General features: G+C 40.6%; 1 protein-coding gene across 1 annotated transcript in view; it reads right to left on the reverse strand.

The window, feature by feature from the left end:
- Window positions 1-13,294: 13,294 nt before the first annotated feature.
- Window positions 13,295-17,837, reverse strand: part of FBP2 (fructose-bisphosphatase 2) — a 46,125-nt gene continuing 41,582 nt past the window's right edge. Inside the window, exons 6-7 of the mRNA XM_055578988.1 lie at window positions 16,931-17,050; window positions 13,295-13,699 (exon numbers count right to left, since the gene is read on the reverse strand). Of these exons, the coding sequence (XP_055434963.1) occupies window positions 13,505-13,699; window positions 16,931-17,050 (315 nt within the window). The 3' untranslated portion in view covers window positions 13,295-13,504. The remainder of the gene's footprint in view (window positions 13,700-16,930; window positions 17,051-17,837) is intronic.

Here is a 17,837-nt window from a genome sequence, read left to right on the forward strand (position 1 = left end):
CTTTGTATAAATCTATTTAATGTATTTATTTCCAGTGGGTTTGTAAGTCCCAACTTATGTAAACTACTACATAGCAAATCTGTTATCTCCCTGCAGGTGGACATCTAAATTGTTCTCATCCTGGGTATTTTGTTTGTTTTATTTTATTGCTTGTTCATTTTTTCTGGTCATCTAGGTATATATGAAGTTTACAAAGGCTAAGTATACTAGCAACTATAGTTTGGAATAAATCTACAAGAATCAAAAGTCAACACATAGCTCAGATTGCTAAAGGAGGAAGCAATTGTAATTCAGTATTCCATATTAACCTAGAAAAAAATAGACCATGGATTTCTGTGAATAAGGTAAAAAAAAAATTATTCTCATCCTTTTGCTATCACAAATAATACTTAATTTTTAAAAGACTCATATAGGCTTTTGTAAATACCAAAATGGGACTTTTGGGCCAGAGGGGCTTTCCTATTAAAAAGAACTTTCAGGGCTTTCCTGGTGGCTCAATGCTAAAGAATCTGCCTTGCAATGCAGAAGACACGGGTTTGATTCCTGATTTGGGAAGATTCCACCTGCTGCAGGGCCACTAAGCCTGTGCACTACAACTATTAAGCCTGTTGTTCTAGAGCCCAGGACCTGCAACTACTGAGCCCCTGAGCTACAACTACTGAAGCCTGAGTGCCCTAGCCTCTGTGCTCCACAACACGAGAAGCTACTGCAGTGAGAAGCCAGTGCACTGCAACGAAGAGGAGCACCACCCCCCATCCCCCCACCCCCGCTCACAACTAGAGACAGCCAGACAACAACAAAGACCCAGCACAGTCAAAAATAAAGTCAATAAGAAAACATTAAAAAAAGAAGAACAGTCAAATTGCCCTCCCAGAAGAATGTGCCCACTATCTGTCTCACTAGTGGGGATAAGGGGATCATTTCCCACCCTTGTTAGCAATGTAATGTTTGCAGGCTTCATTGTTCCTTGTTAATCAAATTCACTGTAGATGGTGATTGCAGCCATGAAATTAAAAGACGCTTACTCCTTGGAAGGAAAGTTATGACAAACCTAGACAGCATATTAAAAAGCAGAGACATTACTTTGCCAACAAAGGTCCGTCTAGTCAAGGCTATGGTTTTTCCAGTAATCATGTATGGATGTGAGAGTTGGACTATAAAGAAAGCTGAGTGCAGAAGAATTGATGCTTTTGAACTGTGGTGTTGGAGAAGACTCTTTTTTTTAAATATAAATTTATTTATTTTAATTGGAGGCTAATTACTTTACAATATTGTATTGGTTTTGCCATATCAACATGAATCCACCACGGGTGTACACATATTCCCCATCCTGAACCCCCCTTCCACCTCCCTCCCCATACCATCCCTCTGGGTCATCCCAGTACACCAGCCCCAAGCACCCTGTATCATGCATTGAACCTGAACTGCCGATTCATTTCACATATGATATTATACATGTTTCAATGCCATTCTCCCAAATCATCCCACCCTTGCCCTCTCCCACAGAGTCCAAAAGACTATTCTATACATCTCTGTCTCTTTTGCTGTATCCCATACAGGGTTATCATACCATCTTTCTAAATTCCATATATGTGCATTAGTATACTATATTGGTGTTTTTCTTTCTGGCTTACTTCACTCTGTATAATAGGCTCCAGTTTCATCCACCTCATTAGAACTGATTCAAATGTATTCTTTTTAAAGGCTGAGTAAACAACAGACTGGTTCCAAATAGGAAAAGGAGTACGTCAAGGCTGTATATTGTCACCCTGCTTATTTAACTTATATGCAGAGTACATCATGAGAAACGCTGGGCTGGAAGAAGCACAAGCTGGAATCAAGATTGCCTGGAGAAATATCAATAACCTCAGATATGCAGATGACACCACCCTTATGGCAGAAAGTGAAGAGGAACTAAAAAGCCTCTTGATGAAACTGAAAGTGGAGAGTGAAAAAGTTGGCTTAAAGCTCAACATTCAGAGAACAAAGATCATGGCATCTGATCCCATCACTTCATGGGAAATAGATGGGGAAACAGTGGAAACAGTGTCAGACTTTATTTTGGGGGGGCTCCAAAATCACTGCAGATGGTAACTGCAGCCATGAAATTAAAAGACGCTTACTCCTTGGAAGAAAAGTTATGACCAGCCTAGATAGCATATTCAAAAGCAGAGACATTACTTTGCCAACAAAGGTCCGTCTAGTCAAGGCTATGGTTTTTCCAGTGGTCATGTAAGGATGTGAGAGTTGGACTATAAAGAAAGCTGAGCACCGAAGAACTGATGCTTTTGACCTGTAGTGTTGGAGAAGATTCTTGAGAGTCCCTTGGACTGCAAGGAGATCCAACCAGTCCATTCTGAAGGAGATCAGCCCTGGGATTTCTTTGGAAAGAATGATGCTAAAGCTGAAACTCCAGTATTTTGGCCACTTCATGAGAAGAGTTGACTCATTGGAAAAGACTCTGATGCTGGGAGGGATTGGGGGCAGGAGGAGAAGGGGACAACAGAGGATGAGATGGCTGGATGGCATCACTGACTTGATGAACGTGAGTCTGAGTGAACTCCGGGAGTTGGTGATGGACAGGGAGGCCCCTGGCGTGCTGCAATTCATGGGATCACAAAGAGTCGGACACGATTGAGTGACTGAACTGAACTGAATACTCCATTGTGTATATGTGCCACAGCTTTCTTATCCATTCATCTGCTGATGGACATCTAGGTTGCTTCCATGTCCTGGCTATTATAAACAGTGCTGCAATGAACATTGGGGTATACGTGTCTCTTTCAATTCTGGTTTCCTTGGTGTGTATGCCCAGCAGTGGGATTGCTGGGTCATATGGCAGTTCTATTTCCAGTTTTTTAAGGAATCTCCACACTGTTCTCCATAGTGGCTGTACTAGTTTGCATTCCCACCAACAGTGTAAGAGGGTTCCCTTTTCTCTGCACCCTCTCCAGCATTTATTGCTTGTAGACTTTTGGATTGCAGCCATTCTGACTGGCGTGAAAAACCTCATTGTGGTTTTGATTTGCATTTCTCTGATAATGAGTGATGTTGAGCATCCTTTCATGTGTTTGTTAGCCATCTGTATGTCTTCTTTGGAGAAATGTCTGTTTAGTTCTTTGGCCGACTTTTTGATTGGGTCTTTTATTGTTCTGGAGTTGAGCTTCAGGTGTTGCTTGTATATTTTTGAGATTAATTTGTCAGTTGCTTCATTTGCTATTATTTTCTCCCATTCTGAAGGCTGTCTTTTCACCTTGCTTATAATTTCCTTTGTTGTGCAGAAGATTTTAACTTTAATTAGGTCCCATTTGTTTATTTTTGCTTTTATTTCCAATATTCTGTGAGGTGGGTCATAGAGGATCCTGCTGTGATTTATGTCAGAGAATGTTTTGCCTATGTTCTCCTCTAGAAGTTTTATAGTTTCTGGTCTCACCTTTAGATCTTTACTCCATTTTGAGTTTATTTTTGTGTATGACTGCAAGGAGATCCAACCAGTCCATTCTGAAGGAGATCAGCCCTGGGATTTCTTTGGAAGGAATGATGCTAAAGCTAAAACTCCAATACTTTGGCCACTTCATGAGAAGAGTTCACTCACTGGGAAAGACTCTGATGCTGGGAGGGATTTGGAGCAGGAGGAGAAGGGGACGACAGAGGATGAGACGGCTGGATGGCATCACTGACTCGATGGACGTGAGTTTGAGTGAACTCCGGGAGTTGGTGATGGACAGGGAGGCCTGGCGTGCTGCGATTCATGGGGTCACAAAGAGTTTGACATGACTGAGTGACTGAACTGAACTGAACTGATGGTGTTTCTTTCATTCTTTTACAAGTGGTTGACCAGTTTTCCCAGCACCACTTGTTAAAGAGGTTGTCTTTTCTCCGTTGTATATTCTTGTGTCCTTTGTCAAAGATAAGGTGTCCATAGGTGCATGGATTTATCTTTGGGCTTTCTATTTTGTTCCATTGATCTATATTTATGTCTTTGTGCCAGTACCACACTGTCTTGATGACTGTGGCTTTGTAGTAGAGCCTGAAATTAGGCAGGTTAATTCCTCCAGTTCCATTCTTCTTTCTCAAGATTGCTTGGGCTATTCTAGGTTTTTTGTATTTCCATACAAATTGTGAAATTATTTGTTCTAGCTCTGTGAAAAATACTGTTGGTAGCTTGATAGGGATTGCATTGAATCTATAGGTTGCCTTGGGTAGTATACTCATTTTCACTATATTGATTCTTCCGATTCATGAACACAGTATATTTCTCCATCTATTAGTGTCCTCTTTGATTTCTTTACCAGTGTTTTATAGTTTTCTATATATAGGTCTTTTGTTTCTTTAGGTAGATATATTCCTAAGTATTTTATTTTTTGTTGAAATGGTGAATGGAATTGTTTCCTTAGTTTCTCTTTCTATTTTCTCATTATTTTCTCATTATTAGTGTATAGGAATGCAAGGGATTTCTGTGTGTTGATTTTATATCCTGCAACTTTACTATAGTCATTGATTAGCTCTAGTAATTTTCTGGTGGAGGCTTTAGGGTTTTCTATGTAGAGGATCATGTCATCTGCAAATAGTGAGAGTTTTACTTCTTTTCCAATTTGGATTCCTTTTATTTCTTTTTCTGCTCTGATTGCTGTGGCCAAAACTTCCAAAACTATGTTTAATAGTAGTGGTGAAAGTGGGCACCCTTGTCTTGTTCCTGACTTTAGAGGAAATGCTTTCAATTTTTCACCATTGAGGATAATGTTTGCTGTGGGTTTGTCATATATAGCTTTTATTACATTGAGGTATGTTCTTTCTATGCCTGCTTTTTGGAGAGTTTTGATCATAAATGGATGTTGAATTTTGTCAAAGGCTTTCTCTGCATCTATTGAGATAATCATATGGCTTTTATTTTTTAATTTGTTAATGTGGTGTCCTACATTGATTGATTTGTGGATATTGAAGAATCCTTGCATCCCTGGGATAAAGCCCCCTTGGTCATGATGTATGATCTTTTTAATGTATTGTTGGATTCTGATTGCTAGAATTTTGTTAAGGATTTTTGCATCTATGTTCATCAGTGATATTGGCCTGTATTTTTCTTTTTTTGTGGCATCTTTGTCAGGTTTTGGTATTAGTGTGATGGTGGCCTCATAGAATGAGTTTGGAAGTTTACCTTCCTCTGCATTTTCTGGAAGAGTTTGAGTAGGATAGGTGTTAGCTCTTCTCTACATTTTTGGTAGAATTTAACTGTGAAGCTGTCTGGACCTGGGTTTTTGTTTGCTGGAAGATTTCTGATTACAGTTTCAATTTCCGTGCTTGTGATGGGTCTGTTAAGATTTTCTATTTCTTCCCGGTTCAGTTTTGGAAAGCTATACTTTTTTTAAGAATTTGTCCATTTCTTCCAAGTTGTCCATTTTATTGGCATATAATTGCTATGAGAGTAGTCTCTTATGATCCTTTGTATTTCTGTGTTGTCTGTTGTTATTTCTCCATTTTCATTTCTAATTTTATTGATTTGATTTTTTTCCCTTTGTTTCTTGATGAGTCTGGCTAATGGTTTGTCAGTTTTATTTATCCTTTCAAAGAACCAGCTTTTGGCTTTGTTGATTTTTGCTATGGTCTCTTTTGTTTCTTTTGCATTTATTTCTGCCCTAATTTTTTAAGATTTCTTCCCTTCTACTAACCCTGGGTTCTTCATTTCTTCCTTTTCTAGTTCCTTTAGGTGTAGAGTTAGGTTATTTATTTGACTTTTTTGTTTGTTTGTTTCTTGAGGTAAGCCTGTATTGTTATGAAACTTCCCCTTAGCACTGCTTTTACAGTGTCCCATAGGTTTTGGGTTGTTGTGTTTTCATTTTCATTCATTTCTATGCATATTTTGATTTCTTTTTTTATTTCTTCTGTGATTTGTTGGTTATTCAGAAGCATGTTGTTCAGCCTCCATATGTTGGAATTTTTAATAGTTTTTCTCCTGTAATTGACATGTAATCTTACTGCATTGTGGTCAGAAAAGATGCTTGGAATGATTTCAATTTTTTTGAATTTACCAAGGCTAGATTTATGGCCCAGGATGTGATCTATCCTGGAGAAGGTTCCATGTGCACGTGAGAAAAAGGTGAAATTCATTGTCTTGGGGTGAAATATCGTATAGATATCAATTAGGTCTAACTGGTCTATTGTATCGTTTAAAGTTTGTGTTTCCTTGTTAATTTTCTGTTTAGTTGATCTATCCATAGGTGTGACTGGGGTATTAAAGTCTCCCACTATTATTGTTTTATTGTTAATTTCCCCTTTCATACTTGTAAGCATTTGTCTTACATATTGCGGTGCTCCTATGTTGGGTGCATATATAATTGTTATAGCTTCTCCTTGGATTGATGCTTTGATCATTATGTAGTGTCCTTCTTTGTCTCTTTTCACAGCCTTTGTTTTAAAGTCTGCTTTATCTGATATGAGTATTGCTACTCCTGCTTTCTTTTGGTCTCTATTTGCATGGAATATCTTTTTCCAGCCCTTCACTTTCAGTCTGTATGTGTCCCTTGTTTTGAGGTGAGTCTCTTGTAGACAACCTATGTAGGGGTCTTGTTTTTTTATCCATTCAGCCAGTCTTTGTCTTTTGGTTGGGGCATTCAACCCATTTACATTTAAGGTAATTATTGATAAGTATGATCCCGTTGACATTTACTTTATTGTTTTGGGTTCGAGTTTATACACCCTTTCTGTGTTTCCTGTCTAGAGAGGATCCTTTACCATTTGATGGAGAGTTGGTTTGGTGGTGCTGAATTCTCTCAGCTTTTGCTTGTCTGTAAAGCTTTTGATTTCTCCTTCATATTTGAATGAGATCCTTGCTGGGTACAGTAATCTGGGCTGTAGGTTATTTTCTTTCATCACTTTAAATACGTCCTGCCATTCCCTCCTGGCCTGAAGAGTTTCTATTGAAAGATCAGCTGTTATCCTTATGGGAATCCACTTGTGTGTTATTTGTTGTTTTTCCCTTGGTGCTTTTAATATTTGTCCTTTGTGTTTGATCTTTGTTAATTTGATTAATATGTGTCTTGGGGTGTTTCGCCTTGGGTTTATCCTGTTTGGGACTCTCTGGGTTTCCTGGACTTGGGTGATTATTTCCTTCCCCATTTTAGGGAAGTTTTCAACTATTATCTCCTCAAGTATTTTCTCATGATCTTTCTTTTGTCTTCTTCTTCTGGGACTCTATGATTTGAATGTTAGGGTGTTTAACATTGTCCCAGAGGTCTCTGAGATTGTCCTCATTTCTTTTAATTCTTTTTTCTTTTTTCCTCTTTGTTTCATTTAATTCTACCATTCTATCTTCTAATTCACTAATCCTATCTTCTGCCTCCGTTATTCTACTATTTGTTCCCTCCAGAGTGTTTTTTATTTCATTTATTGCATTATTCATTATATATTGACTCTTTTTTATTTCTTCTAGGTCCTTGTTAAACCTTTCTTGCATCTTCTCAATCCTTGTCTCTAGGCTATTTATCTGTGAGTCCATTTGTTTTCAAGATTTTGGATCATTTTCACTATCATTATTCAGAATTCTTTATCAGGGAGATTCCCTATCTCTTCCTCTTTTGTTTGGTTTGGTGGGTATTTATCCTGTTCCTTTACCTGCTGGGTATTCCTCTGTCTCTTTGTATTGTTTATATTTCTGTGTTTGGGGTGGCCTTTCTGTATTCTGGCAGTTTGTGGAGTTCTCTTATTGTGGAGGTTCCTCACTGTGGGTGGGGTTGTATGGGTGGTTTGTCAAGGTTTCCTGGTTAGGGAAGCTTGTGTTAGTGTTCTGGTGGGTGGAGCTGGATTTCTCTCTGGAGTGCAATGAAGTGTCCAGTAGTGAGTTATGAGATGTCAGTGGGTTTGGAGTGACTTTGGGCAGCCTGTATATTGAAGCTCAGGGCTGTGTTCCTGTGTTGCTGGAGAATTTGTGTGGTATGTCTTCCTCTGGAACTTGTTGGCCCTTGGGTGGTGCTTGGTTTCAGCATAGGTATGGAGGTGTTTGATGAGCTCCTGTTGATTAATGTTCCCTGGAGTCAGGAGTTCTCTGGTGTTCTCTAGATTTGGACTTAAGCTTCCTGCTTCTGGTTTTCAGTCTTATTTTTACAGTAGCCTCAAGACTTCTCCATCTACACAGCACTGTTGATAAAACATCTAGGTTAAAGATGAAAAGTTTCTCCACAGTGAGGGACACCCAGAGAGGTTTCACAGTTACATGGAGAAGAGAAGAGGGAGGAGGAAGATAGAGGTGACCAGGATGAGATGAAGTAGAATCAAAAGAGGAGAGTGCAAGCTAGCCAGTAATCACTTCCTTATGTGCGCTCCACAGTCTGGACCACTCAGAGATTTTCACGGAGTTATACAGAGAAGAGAAGAGGGAGGAAGGAGACAGAGGTAGCCAGGAGGATATAGGGGGGAATCAAAAGGAGTGAGACAGATCCAGCCAGTAAACAGTACCCTAAATGTTCTCCACCGTCTGGAACACACAAAGAGATTCAAAGAGTTGGATAGAGAAAAGAAGGCGGAGGTAGGAGATAGAGGCGACCTGGTAGAGAAAAAGGAGAGTCCAAAGAGGGAGAGAGCAGTCAAGCCAGTAATCTCGCTCCCAAGTAAAAATGGGTACTGAAGATTGGGTTCTTAAAGGTACAAAATTGATAACAAATACCAAAAAGCAAAGATTAAAAATCTAGAGTAGAGGTTGGATTTTCAAAAATACAATATTAAAGAAAAAATTTCACAAAAATTATAAAATTATATATATGAAGTTTGCTTTAAAAAATAGGGTCTCTTTTTTTTGCAAAGTAATAGTAGGTTATAAAAAATGAAAATTAAAGGAGTAATAGAGGACTTAAAATTTAAAAAAATAAAAAATATAAAGAATGATAGTAAAAATATATGTAGGACTTTCTCTGGTGTTTTTGTGGGCAGTGTGGGGTCAGTTCATTTTCGGATAGTTCCTTGATCTGGCTTATATGTCTCAAGATCTATAGGCCCCTTCCCGGAGAAGGCAATGGCAACCCACTCCAGTACTCTTGCCTGGAAAATCCCATGAATGGAGGAGCCTGGTAGGCTGCAGTCCATGGGGTCGCTAGGAATCTGACACGACTGAGCGACTTCACTTTCACTTTTCACTTTCATGCATTGGAGAACGAAATGGCAAGCCACTCCAGTGTTCTTGCCTGGAGAATCCCAGGGACGGGGGAACCTGGTGGGCTGCCGTCTCTGGGGTCGCACAGAGTTGGACACGACTGAAGCGACTTAGCTGCAGCAGCAGCAGCATAGGCCCCTTCCTATGTAGTCGGTACTAACTCCTCCTCCTAAGTCGCTTCAGTCGTGTCCGACTCTGTGCGACCCCATAGACGGCAGCCCACCAGGCTCCCCCGTCCCTAGGATTCTCCAGGCAAGAACACTGGAGTGGCTTGCCATTTCCTTCTCCAATGCATGAAAGTGGAAAGTGAAAGTGAAGTCGCTCAGTCGTTTCTGACTCTTAGCGACCCCATGGACTGCAGCCTACCAGGTTCCTCCATCCATGGGATTTTCCAGGCAAGAGTACTGGAGTGGGGTGCCATTGCCTTCTCCTGCCGGTACTAACTACAGGGTTTTAATCTATTGCACCTGTCACTTCCAAGGAGGTTCCCTCTGTTTTAGCATCTTCTGTTTGCTGGTCTCTTCAGTGTCTAATTTCCGCCCTGACACAAGGGGGCAGTGGTGGACACTTTTTTAAGCTCACTTGTTCAGTCTTGCTGTGGGGAGGGAGGGACGTTGTAAACAAATAACACTGGCATGTGCTCGCAGTGTCTCAGCCACACTGGGTTTGCCCCTGCTCACGGTGTGTGTGCTTTCCCTGTCATCACTGCTTAGGCTCTAGGTTGCTCTGCCAGTAACTGTCTGAGGCCGGCCCTGGGTTGTATGCACTTTCCAGGTCTAAGCCACTCAGATTCAGGTATTGGGGTAGTTTTCAAAGGCGCAGACTCAGTTGTGCCTGCATTTAGTGCCCTTCGCAGGTCCAAGCAGCTCATGTGACCAGGTGTTTGGCAAGCACGGTTACTCGGTTTTCTGGGTGAACAACCAGCACACCTTCTCAGGCAGATGTTGACTGTCCAGAACCCCAAGAAGTCTTGGTTAGCAACAAAGCCTGCTTGCAGTTTGGTAGATAATGTCTTTCTGGGGCCGCGATTGCCCCCTTCTGGCTCTGGCTGCCTGTCACCAGAGGGAGATGGTCTGCAGCCGGCTAGCTCTGCTCAGTCCTTTGTTCTGTGAGAGGGCCTGGTGGTGATTAGGTTAGGGCTTTTCGTGTGGTAGCTATCCCACAGTCTGGTTTGCTAGCCCAAGTTAGTTCCTTCAGATTGCCCTCAGGGCATTCAGGCTGGGTCCTTACTCTAAGCAATGCAGCCGGTGCCTCCCTGCCCAGCCCCCGCTTGCTAGTGGCGAATGCAGGCATCTGCGCTGCTTCTCCACTGGGGGAGTTACCATTGGGCATGTAATCTATGGGTTTTAATTATTTATTTTTTCTCCCGGTTATGTTGCCCTCTGTGGTTCCAAGGCTCACCACAGACTCGGCAGTAAGAGTGTTTTCTGGTGTTTGGAAACTTCTCTCTCTTTTAAGACTCCCTTTCCAGGATGGAGCTCTGTCCCTACTCTTTTGTCTCTCTTCTTGTCTTTTATATTTTTTCCTACCTCCTTTTGAAGACAATTGGCTGCTTTTCTGGGTGCCTGATGTGCTCTGCTGGCATTCAAAAGTTGTTTTGTGGAATTTCCTCAGCGTTCAAATGTTCTTTTGATGAATTTGAAAAGACCCTGATGCTGGGAAAGATTGAAGGCAAGAGGAGAAGGGGACAACAGAGGATAAGATGGTTGGATGGCATCACCAACCTAATGGACATGGTTTGGGTGGACTCCGGGAGTTGGTGATGGACAGGGAGGCCTGGCATGCTGTGGTTCATGGGGTTGCAAAGAGTCGGGCATGACTGAGCGACTGAACTGAACTGAACTGAATCTGATGTTATTTTACTTATATTTCCCTGATCATCAGGGAGTCTAAGCATCTTTTCACATGTGTATTGACTATTTGCATTTTCTCTTCTGCAAATTGCAGTTTTTTATCATTAGTTTATTTCTCTAGGATAGCTTCTTTTTTCTCTCAATATGTATGATTCTTGGTGTTCATTTTTTGTTATATATTATAAATATTTTCTCCTAAGCTATCAATTGTCTTTTTTAATTTGTGGTGTATTGTTTTTATGTCGATGTAATCACATCTGTCTTTCCTATAAATCTTGGGCTTTGTGTTTTTGGTCCTGTTTAAGGTCATAAATATATGCTTTATCTTTTTGCAATGCCTTTACAGTTTTACTTTTTATGTTTTATTTTTGAATCCATCTGCAACATGTTTGGGGATCCAGGTTTTGGGATTTTTCCCCCCTCAAATGACTAGCTAATTATTCAAACATCAGTCATTTCTTGTCCCACTGATTTGAAACAGCATGTTTTCTTTTTATTTTTAAAGAACACCTATTAAAATGTCTTTTCTCCTTTTGATGTGTTAATGGGTCTGCTCCGAGAAGCTCATCTGTACAAATCACAAAGGAAGCCAGTGAATGGTCCTATTTTCCTCAAGTGGGGCCACACCTGGAGAGTGTATTGCTGGAAAATGGAAAGAACAACTGGACTTCTCCTGAATTGGACACCAGCATCTAAACTGTGACGATATTCAGGAGGGAATGAGAAACCAAGAGAAAAGCCACTCTCAGATCACTTAGGCCAGAAGGCACAACCCCTTTCTGATGGTCTTTCCAGACCCTGCTTATGAAAGCACTGGCCACTCAGGCACCATGCACTAATACCCTCAAATCTTTGATATGTAGCCACTAAGAATTGAATGAGAGTCCCATGCTCTTCACTAGATTCCTGTTTTTAGATTTGATGTGCAGGGACCAAGAGTCTCAGCTTAAAGAAGGATAGTGAATGGATCTTTCCCTGAGCACCTACCATATTCATCAGAGCAATATAAATCATGATTGAAGGTGCTATCATTCAGCTTTGCTTCCTGAAAAACTTTCCTCCTGCTTGTGAGGTCTTGAAACCATGTGTTATAAATGCACCATATCAATTTATTCCTAAGAAGTGAAGACTTGAGTTTGAATCTTTCAGATATAAGTTTCAGATGAACTGTCTAATAAAGCATTAATAGCCCATTGCTTAGCATTAGAATTTTTCCTAGAGAAAGAAAATCTTTGTGTTTTGTGGGGGGAGATGAAAACTTTTTGATTATGCTTAAATTTTACTGCTTCTCTTACTGCTGCCAAGCAGAGGTGGACTGAGGAACACTGTTGGGTCCTGAATTATATCCAAATTGAAATCCACCTCTGGGTTGTATGAACCACCTTGTCCAAAGCTAAAGTGAAGGAATGTTTCTTCCCATGGTTTCTCCAAGCCCCCAGTTCCCCACCATTGCCTTTTGCCTTAATCTAATGCATTATTTAATGGATTTTCTAATATTGAATCATTCTTGAAATTTGGAGTTAAGCCTGATTTTGTCCTGATGTATTTTTGTTTTATATTTCTGGATTCGTTTGTGAATATTTCACTAGGCATTTTTGACCTCCAGGTCTATATACATATATAGCAACTCTTGGAAAAGCAAACAGATTTCTGATGCATATGCCACCCATCCCAATCATAACACAATTTGGACAAATGAAGTAATTAACCAGTGTACTCTGGTTAGGATCTAGAATAGATTAAAGTATTTCCCCAAAAAATTAAAAAGGAAAAGTCACAAGGCTGAGAAAACTAGATATTAATTTTTAAATATTAACTCCACTTAGTATGTGACTTTGTCAACAGGTGACCACATTTTTCCATTCAAGTAGTTATTGGTCATCCAAATCATTGCTCCTAAAAATGGCTTGACTTTGTCCTGATGTATCTTTGTTCGCTTGATCCAAAATTTTACAATTTAATAGCCATGAGCTTTATAACTCAAAGCCTATCCACAATAAGACAAAAACTTTTAAGAAATTAACTCAGCCATTTAAATATCCATAATGGATATATTTATATACATAAAATATATATATATATAAGTATATATGAAATGAGTATATATAGTAAACATATGTATCTATTTTATAAGAAAGGAAATTAATCACTATAGGATTAAGACATTAGGTTCAAATTCTCAGCCAAGACAAATTCTTAACTGACCTCTGTACTTTTTGCCCACAAGGGATAGCTGCTGATTACTTGGGCTGATAAACAACAACCCTATTTACCACTGTTCATGACAGAAGACAAATCACAGTTGTTCTTTCACATGTGGGTTTTATTTTCAGCCCTTTACACTGAGCACAAACTCGCCTCTGGTTTCTAGACCTGTCGTGAGCAGTTCGCTGCTGCTTTTCTGCACACGATTCAGTGAATTTACTTTTTGTTTCTCATCACCAGCATTCACTCACTTACTCATCCCTAACAAAGCACATACAAAGAGAAGAGGGCTTGTGGGTCAGACTCACTACCTGCCTGCCTGATTTTTCTGTACACAGGTGAGATATTCCTGTACATCTTCTGGGGACCCTAGAATGAGGGGGGCTCGTTGGTGAATGGCTTCAGGCTTCACGTCCAGCACGGGTTGGGTGCCTGTGGTCGCCAGGCCTCCCGCCTGCTCGATGATGTAGGCCACAGGATTGCATTCATACAGGAGCCGGAGCTGAGGAGAAACAGAGTCAGGTGGACAAGTGTTCCAAGTTGCCAAGACCCCCAAACCATGCGCCTGAAGCTCCAGGAGGAATTCCAACTGCTGAGCCTCTGTCTCATTAGTGTGAGTACATTTGCCCATCTCAGGGGAGCTGCTGCCAGAGACCAACACTCTCCAGAAGGCTGGGTGCCCCAGTTGATGCTGATCATATATGCCTTTGGGGACACCTCCAGTCGATAGCTACCTGTCTGCTGACCTTTGTGTTTATGAGAGACTTGGGAGTATGAGATCTTAGTGTTCATTTCTCACTAGTTCGTCAATGAGGTGAAGTGATTCTGGGTCCAGATTAGGAGCCTCTACATGCCCGACCTTAAGGCCAATAGAGTCAAGCTTGGATGGGATCAGAGGGTCACCTAGAGAGTGCTGGGTGGTCTCTCAGGATAACTACACTGTCCAGGATGGTGGGGAGGAACAGCTCAAGTGTCAGCTTGGCTGAAGAGTTTTCTGGTGTTTAGATGACCTTTTCTTTTGACCCCTTAGACTGAGTTGCCTAGTCTCTTGTTGCTTGCTCTCCCACAGCATCCTGTACTTCCCCTTTCGTGATAATCCTGACTCTGAGGTTTGTTTAACATCTGCCTTCCTCCTTGGACGCCCTCCCTTGAAGGCAGGGGAGGCATCTCTTAAGGTTGGTCTTTGTGGCATCTTCATTCCTAGTACTGCCTGACATGTAGGAAGTGTCCAAACAAGGCTGCAGTGTATGCTGCACAAGGGCTCCCAGTGGAGGGCAGAAATGAGGGGAAATCAGTTGTACCATTTTTTGCCAAGCCGGGTACATGGATCCAGTGCCTGTTCTGAAAAAGAAATGCCCTTCTAAAAGGCATTATGAGATGACTAGGTGTCAATCCTGTGTCCAGTTAGTTTATGGTGAGTTGAATTGAAACAGGCTGATTGAATGTCCTTTCTGGGTCTTTTTCTGTCATTATGTTTTGACTTCTTCCTCATCCCCTGACCTACAACAGACACACGCACACACGTCACATAGATTCAGGTGACATTCTTGCTGCATGCTCTGACTCTATATCACACTATCCTCTCCCTCCTTCCCTCATAGGTATGAAATCTGTAACTTAAATTTCCTTTTCTGTAATCAGCTTTCAAAGTGATTGATCCAGCTCTGCACAACTTCTTTCCATTCTTTTTTTCATAGTTACATCTTGTGCTGATTTATAAATTATTGTTATTTCAAAGAGAGGAACAAACTATTTCCAATCTGAATTGGAGAGCCAGGCACTGAGCAGAAATTAAGTTAAAACTGTAGGGGGCATTTATTTCCATTTTGGGGAAACAGAATAGGATGATTTTATGTGTACCATGTTAATTCAGATACTATAAAAAAACAGATAGATAAGGACATGGATACTTACATAAAACTTATCTTGGAACCAAGTTTTGTTCTGACCTTAAGATATTTTTGTAGTGAGCTCATTTTAAAACACAGTGTCCAGATCTTCATGGTGCCTTTACCTGCAGGCTATGTGATCTATTTTTTCCCCACAATTAAAATCTACATTGCTCTACAGAGACAATAGGAGGAGAAGCAGTCACACCCTACTACCCACCCACTCACACAAACATGATCACAGAGACCATGAGATCAGAAATCAGTGGTACCTAGAGCCTGTTATATAGACTGAAGTAAATCAGAAAGAGAAAAACAAATATCATATATTAGCACATATATATGGAACCTAGAAAACTGGTACTGATGAACCTATTTGCAGGGCAGGAATAGAGACATAGACACAGAGGACAGACTTGTGGACACAGCAGGGGAAGGAGAGTGTGGGACGAATTGAGAGAGTAACAGTGAAACATATATATTACCACATATAAAATAGATAATGGGAAGTCTCTGTGTAACACAGAGAGCTCAAACCGGTGCTATGTTGGGATGGGATGGGGTCGGGAGTGGGAGGGAGATTCAAGAGGGAGGGGATATATGTATACTTATGGCTGATTCATGTTGTCATATGGCAGAAACCAACACAACACTGTAAAGCAATTATCCTCCAAATAAAATTTAAAAAAAGAAATCAATGGTACTTTGAATATGGTACTATGAATGTAGATCTATATATGCAGTTATATATCTTGTGGAAATATTTTTGTAATTATATGTAGGTATTTTCTGACTAATTTTAAATCATCTTAATATTAATAGCTAGTAGTAATTAGTCTTAATGTTCTCCTTGTTAGAACTGAGTAGATGGCAAATGTGGTTCTACCTAAGAATTTCCACATCTTCTATTTGATCTCATGTAATACTCCTTAGCACTGTTCTGCTCACTAGATTTATCTGTCCAACAAGCTAATATACAAGAGCTAAACCATCACAGGAAAAGAAATGCCTGATACACCAACCTGCATGTTAAAATCTTCTCTTTGGTTTCACGTGGTATGTTAGACTTCTTATCGTGGCTTTGAATCTGATATTCCAATAATTCAGGTCGGATCGCCTTCACTGAGAGATGCATATATGTGTGGCTAGTTGTTAGTGTGTCAGAGAATATACAGACATTTATTTGAATTTGTCTTCTTACCTATGATTCTGTGACTGGCTAAAAATCAGACACCTTTCCATGGCAGGGTCCATTCAAGATAGATGCATTGGGATCATAGGATTCCCACTTGATAACACAGGTATTTTAGGTTTTGTTTCATAAAGTTGCAATGAGATCTTCCCAGAGCAACCTTTACAGATAGGTCAGAAGTTCTTAGCCTGAACTTCTGGAAACCCTCTAGGAAATTCTTGGGTCGTCCTCAGGTTATTGTGAACCCCCTGACAACATATGTAATGTGTATGTTTACATGTAATAAGTTTTATGTAAGTTTCATAAGTTTCATTAAGTTCTCAAAAGGATCTATGATCCAAAATCAGCTGGTAATGAAGCAAAAAGACAGACACAGCATGTGGAAAGTGGGGGGTGAACACAGCTGATTCACAGTGAATTGAGGAGCTTGAGAGCCGCAGAAGTGAAGGCCAGTGACAATCACCAACAGCTTCAGCCTCCTCCACTCCAGACCTTCTACCACAACCTTAGAACACTATTAATGGCATATATACTTCATTTCTCTTCCACCTGCCCACTCACAGACAGATGGTAGCCAAAAACAGTCATGATGAGAAAGGGAATTGTGACCAGCTCCCTGAGCAGATTCAGCCAGCAGACAGAGGAGAGTTACCTTGCCCTTTGGACTTTTCTGGTTCGCTGGGTACAGGAAGATCCCTCCATAGACAAGGGTGCGATGCACATCAGCCACCATGGAGCCCACGTACCTGGCCCCATAGGGAGCACTGCCGTCCTGGAGGATGGAGAGGGGAGAGGCAAGATGCAGTGGGTTTAGCAATCAGTCAGCACCTGCTTCAGGTGACACATCCAATGGGTGTGAGCTCTGCATTCCAGGTCCTCTTTCCTCTACCCACTAGCTTTGAAATTATTATGTAGCTGACCATTAGGAGTTCCCAAATCTCAACTAGTAATTGGACTCATTAAATGTTGCACTACTTAAAGTGAGAGACAATATGTGTCCTAAGACAGAGGCTAATGAGAAAAAAAAAAAAAAAAAACACTGGAAAAAGAAGTATAGACAAACACCAACAGTTGGGCTCCTCTTTGAATCTCCTCCTTGGCCCTCACAGTTCAGAACACTTTTTAGCTTCTTGAAAACCAGATCTCCTTGAACCATGACTACTTTTGCACTTAGTGTAAGCAGCGTTTATCCATTGGTAAAATTATTTTAACTAGCTTTAGAATTCATTCAAAGAAATGAAACAGCTTCTGTGTAAATGTCAATTTCATTAGTCTTGTAATGAAAGAAGATTTGCTCTGAAAGAAATAAGTCAAAGTTCATGATCTCCCTTACGTAGGACATATCAGTAAGGCATGACTATCAGATGAAAAGGCTCCTTCGGGCAGGTTTGCTTTTTCCTCACTCAGTGACCCATGTGAGATTTCTGTGTCTAATCTAATAATTCTCTGACAGTACAAGGAAACACCAGGAATTTTCAGAGCAAATATCCAATGCTTTGCGTGGCACCGGCCACTATAAAGTGCATTGATTTTATAAGCATTTATATGCCAGACCTCTC

The sequence above is a fragment of the Bubalus kerabau genome, chromosome 4 (assembly GCF_029407905.1).
Source record: "Bubalus kerabau isolate K-KA32 ecotype Philippines breed swamp buffalo chromosome 4, PCC_UOA_SB_1v2, whole genome shotgun sequence".
NCBI lineage: Eukaryota > Metazoa > Chordata > Mammalia > Artiodactyla > Bovidae > Bubalus > Bubalus kerabau.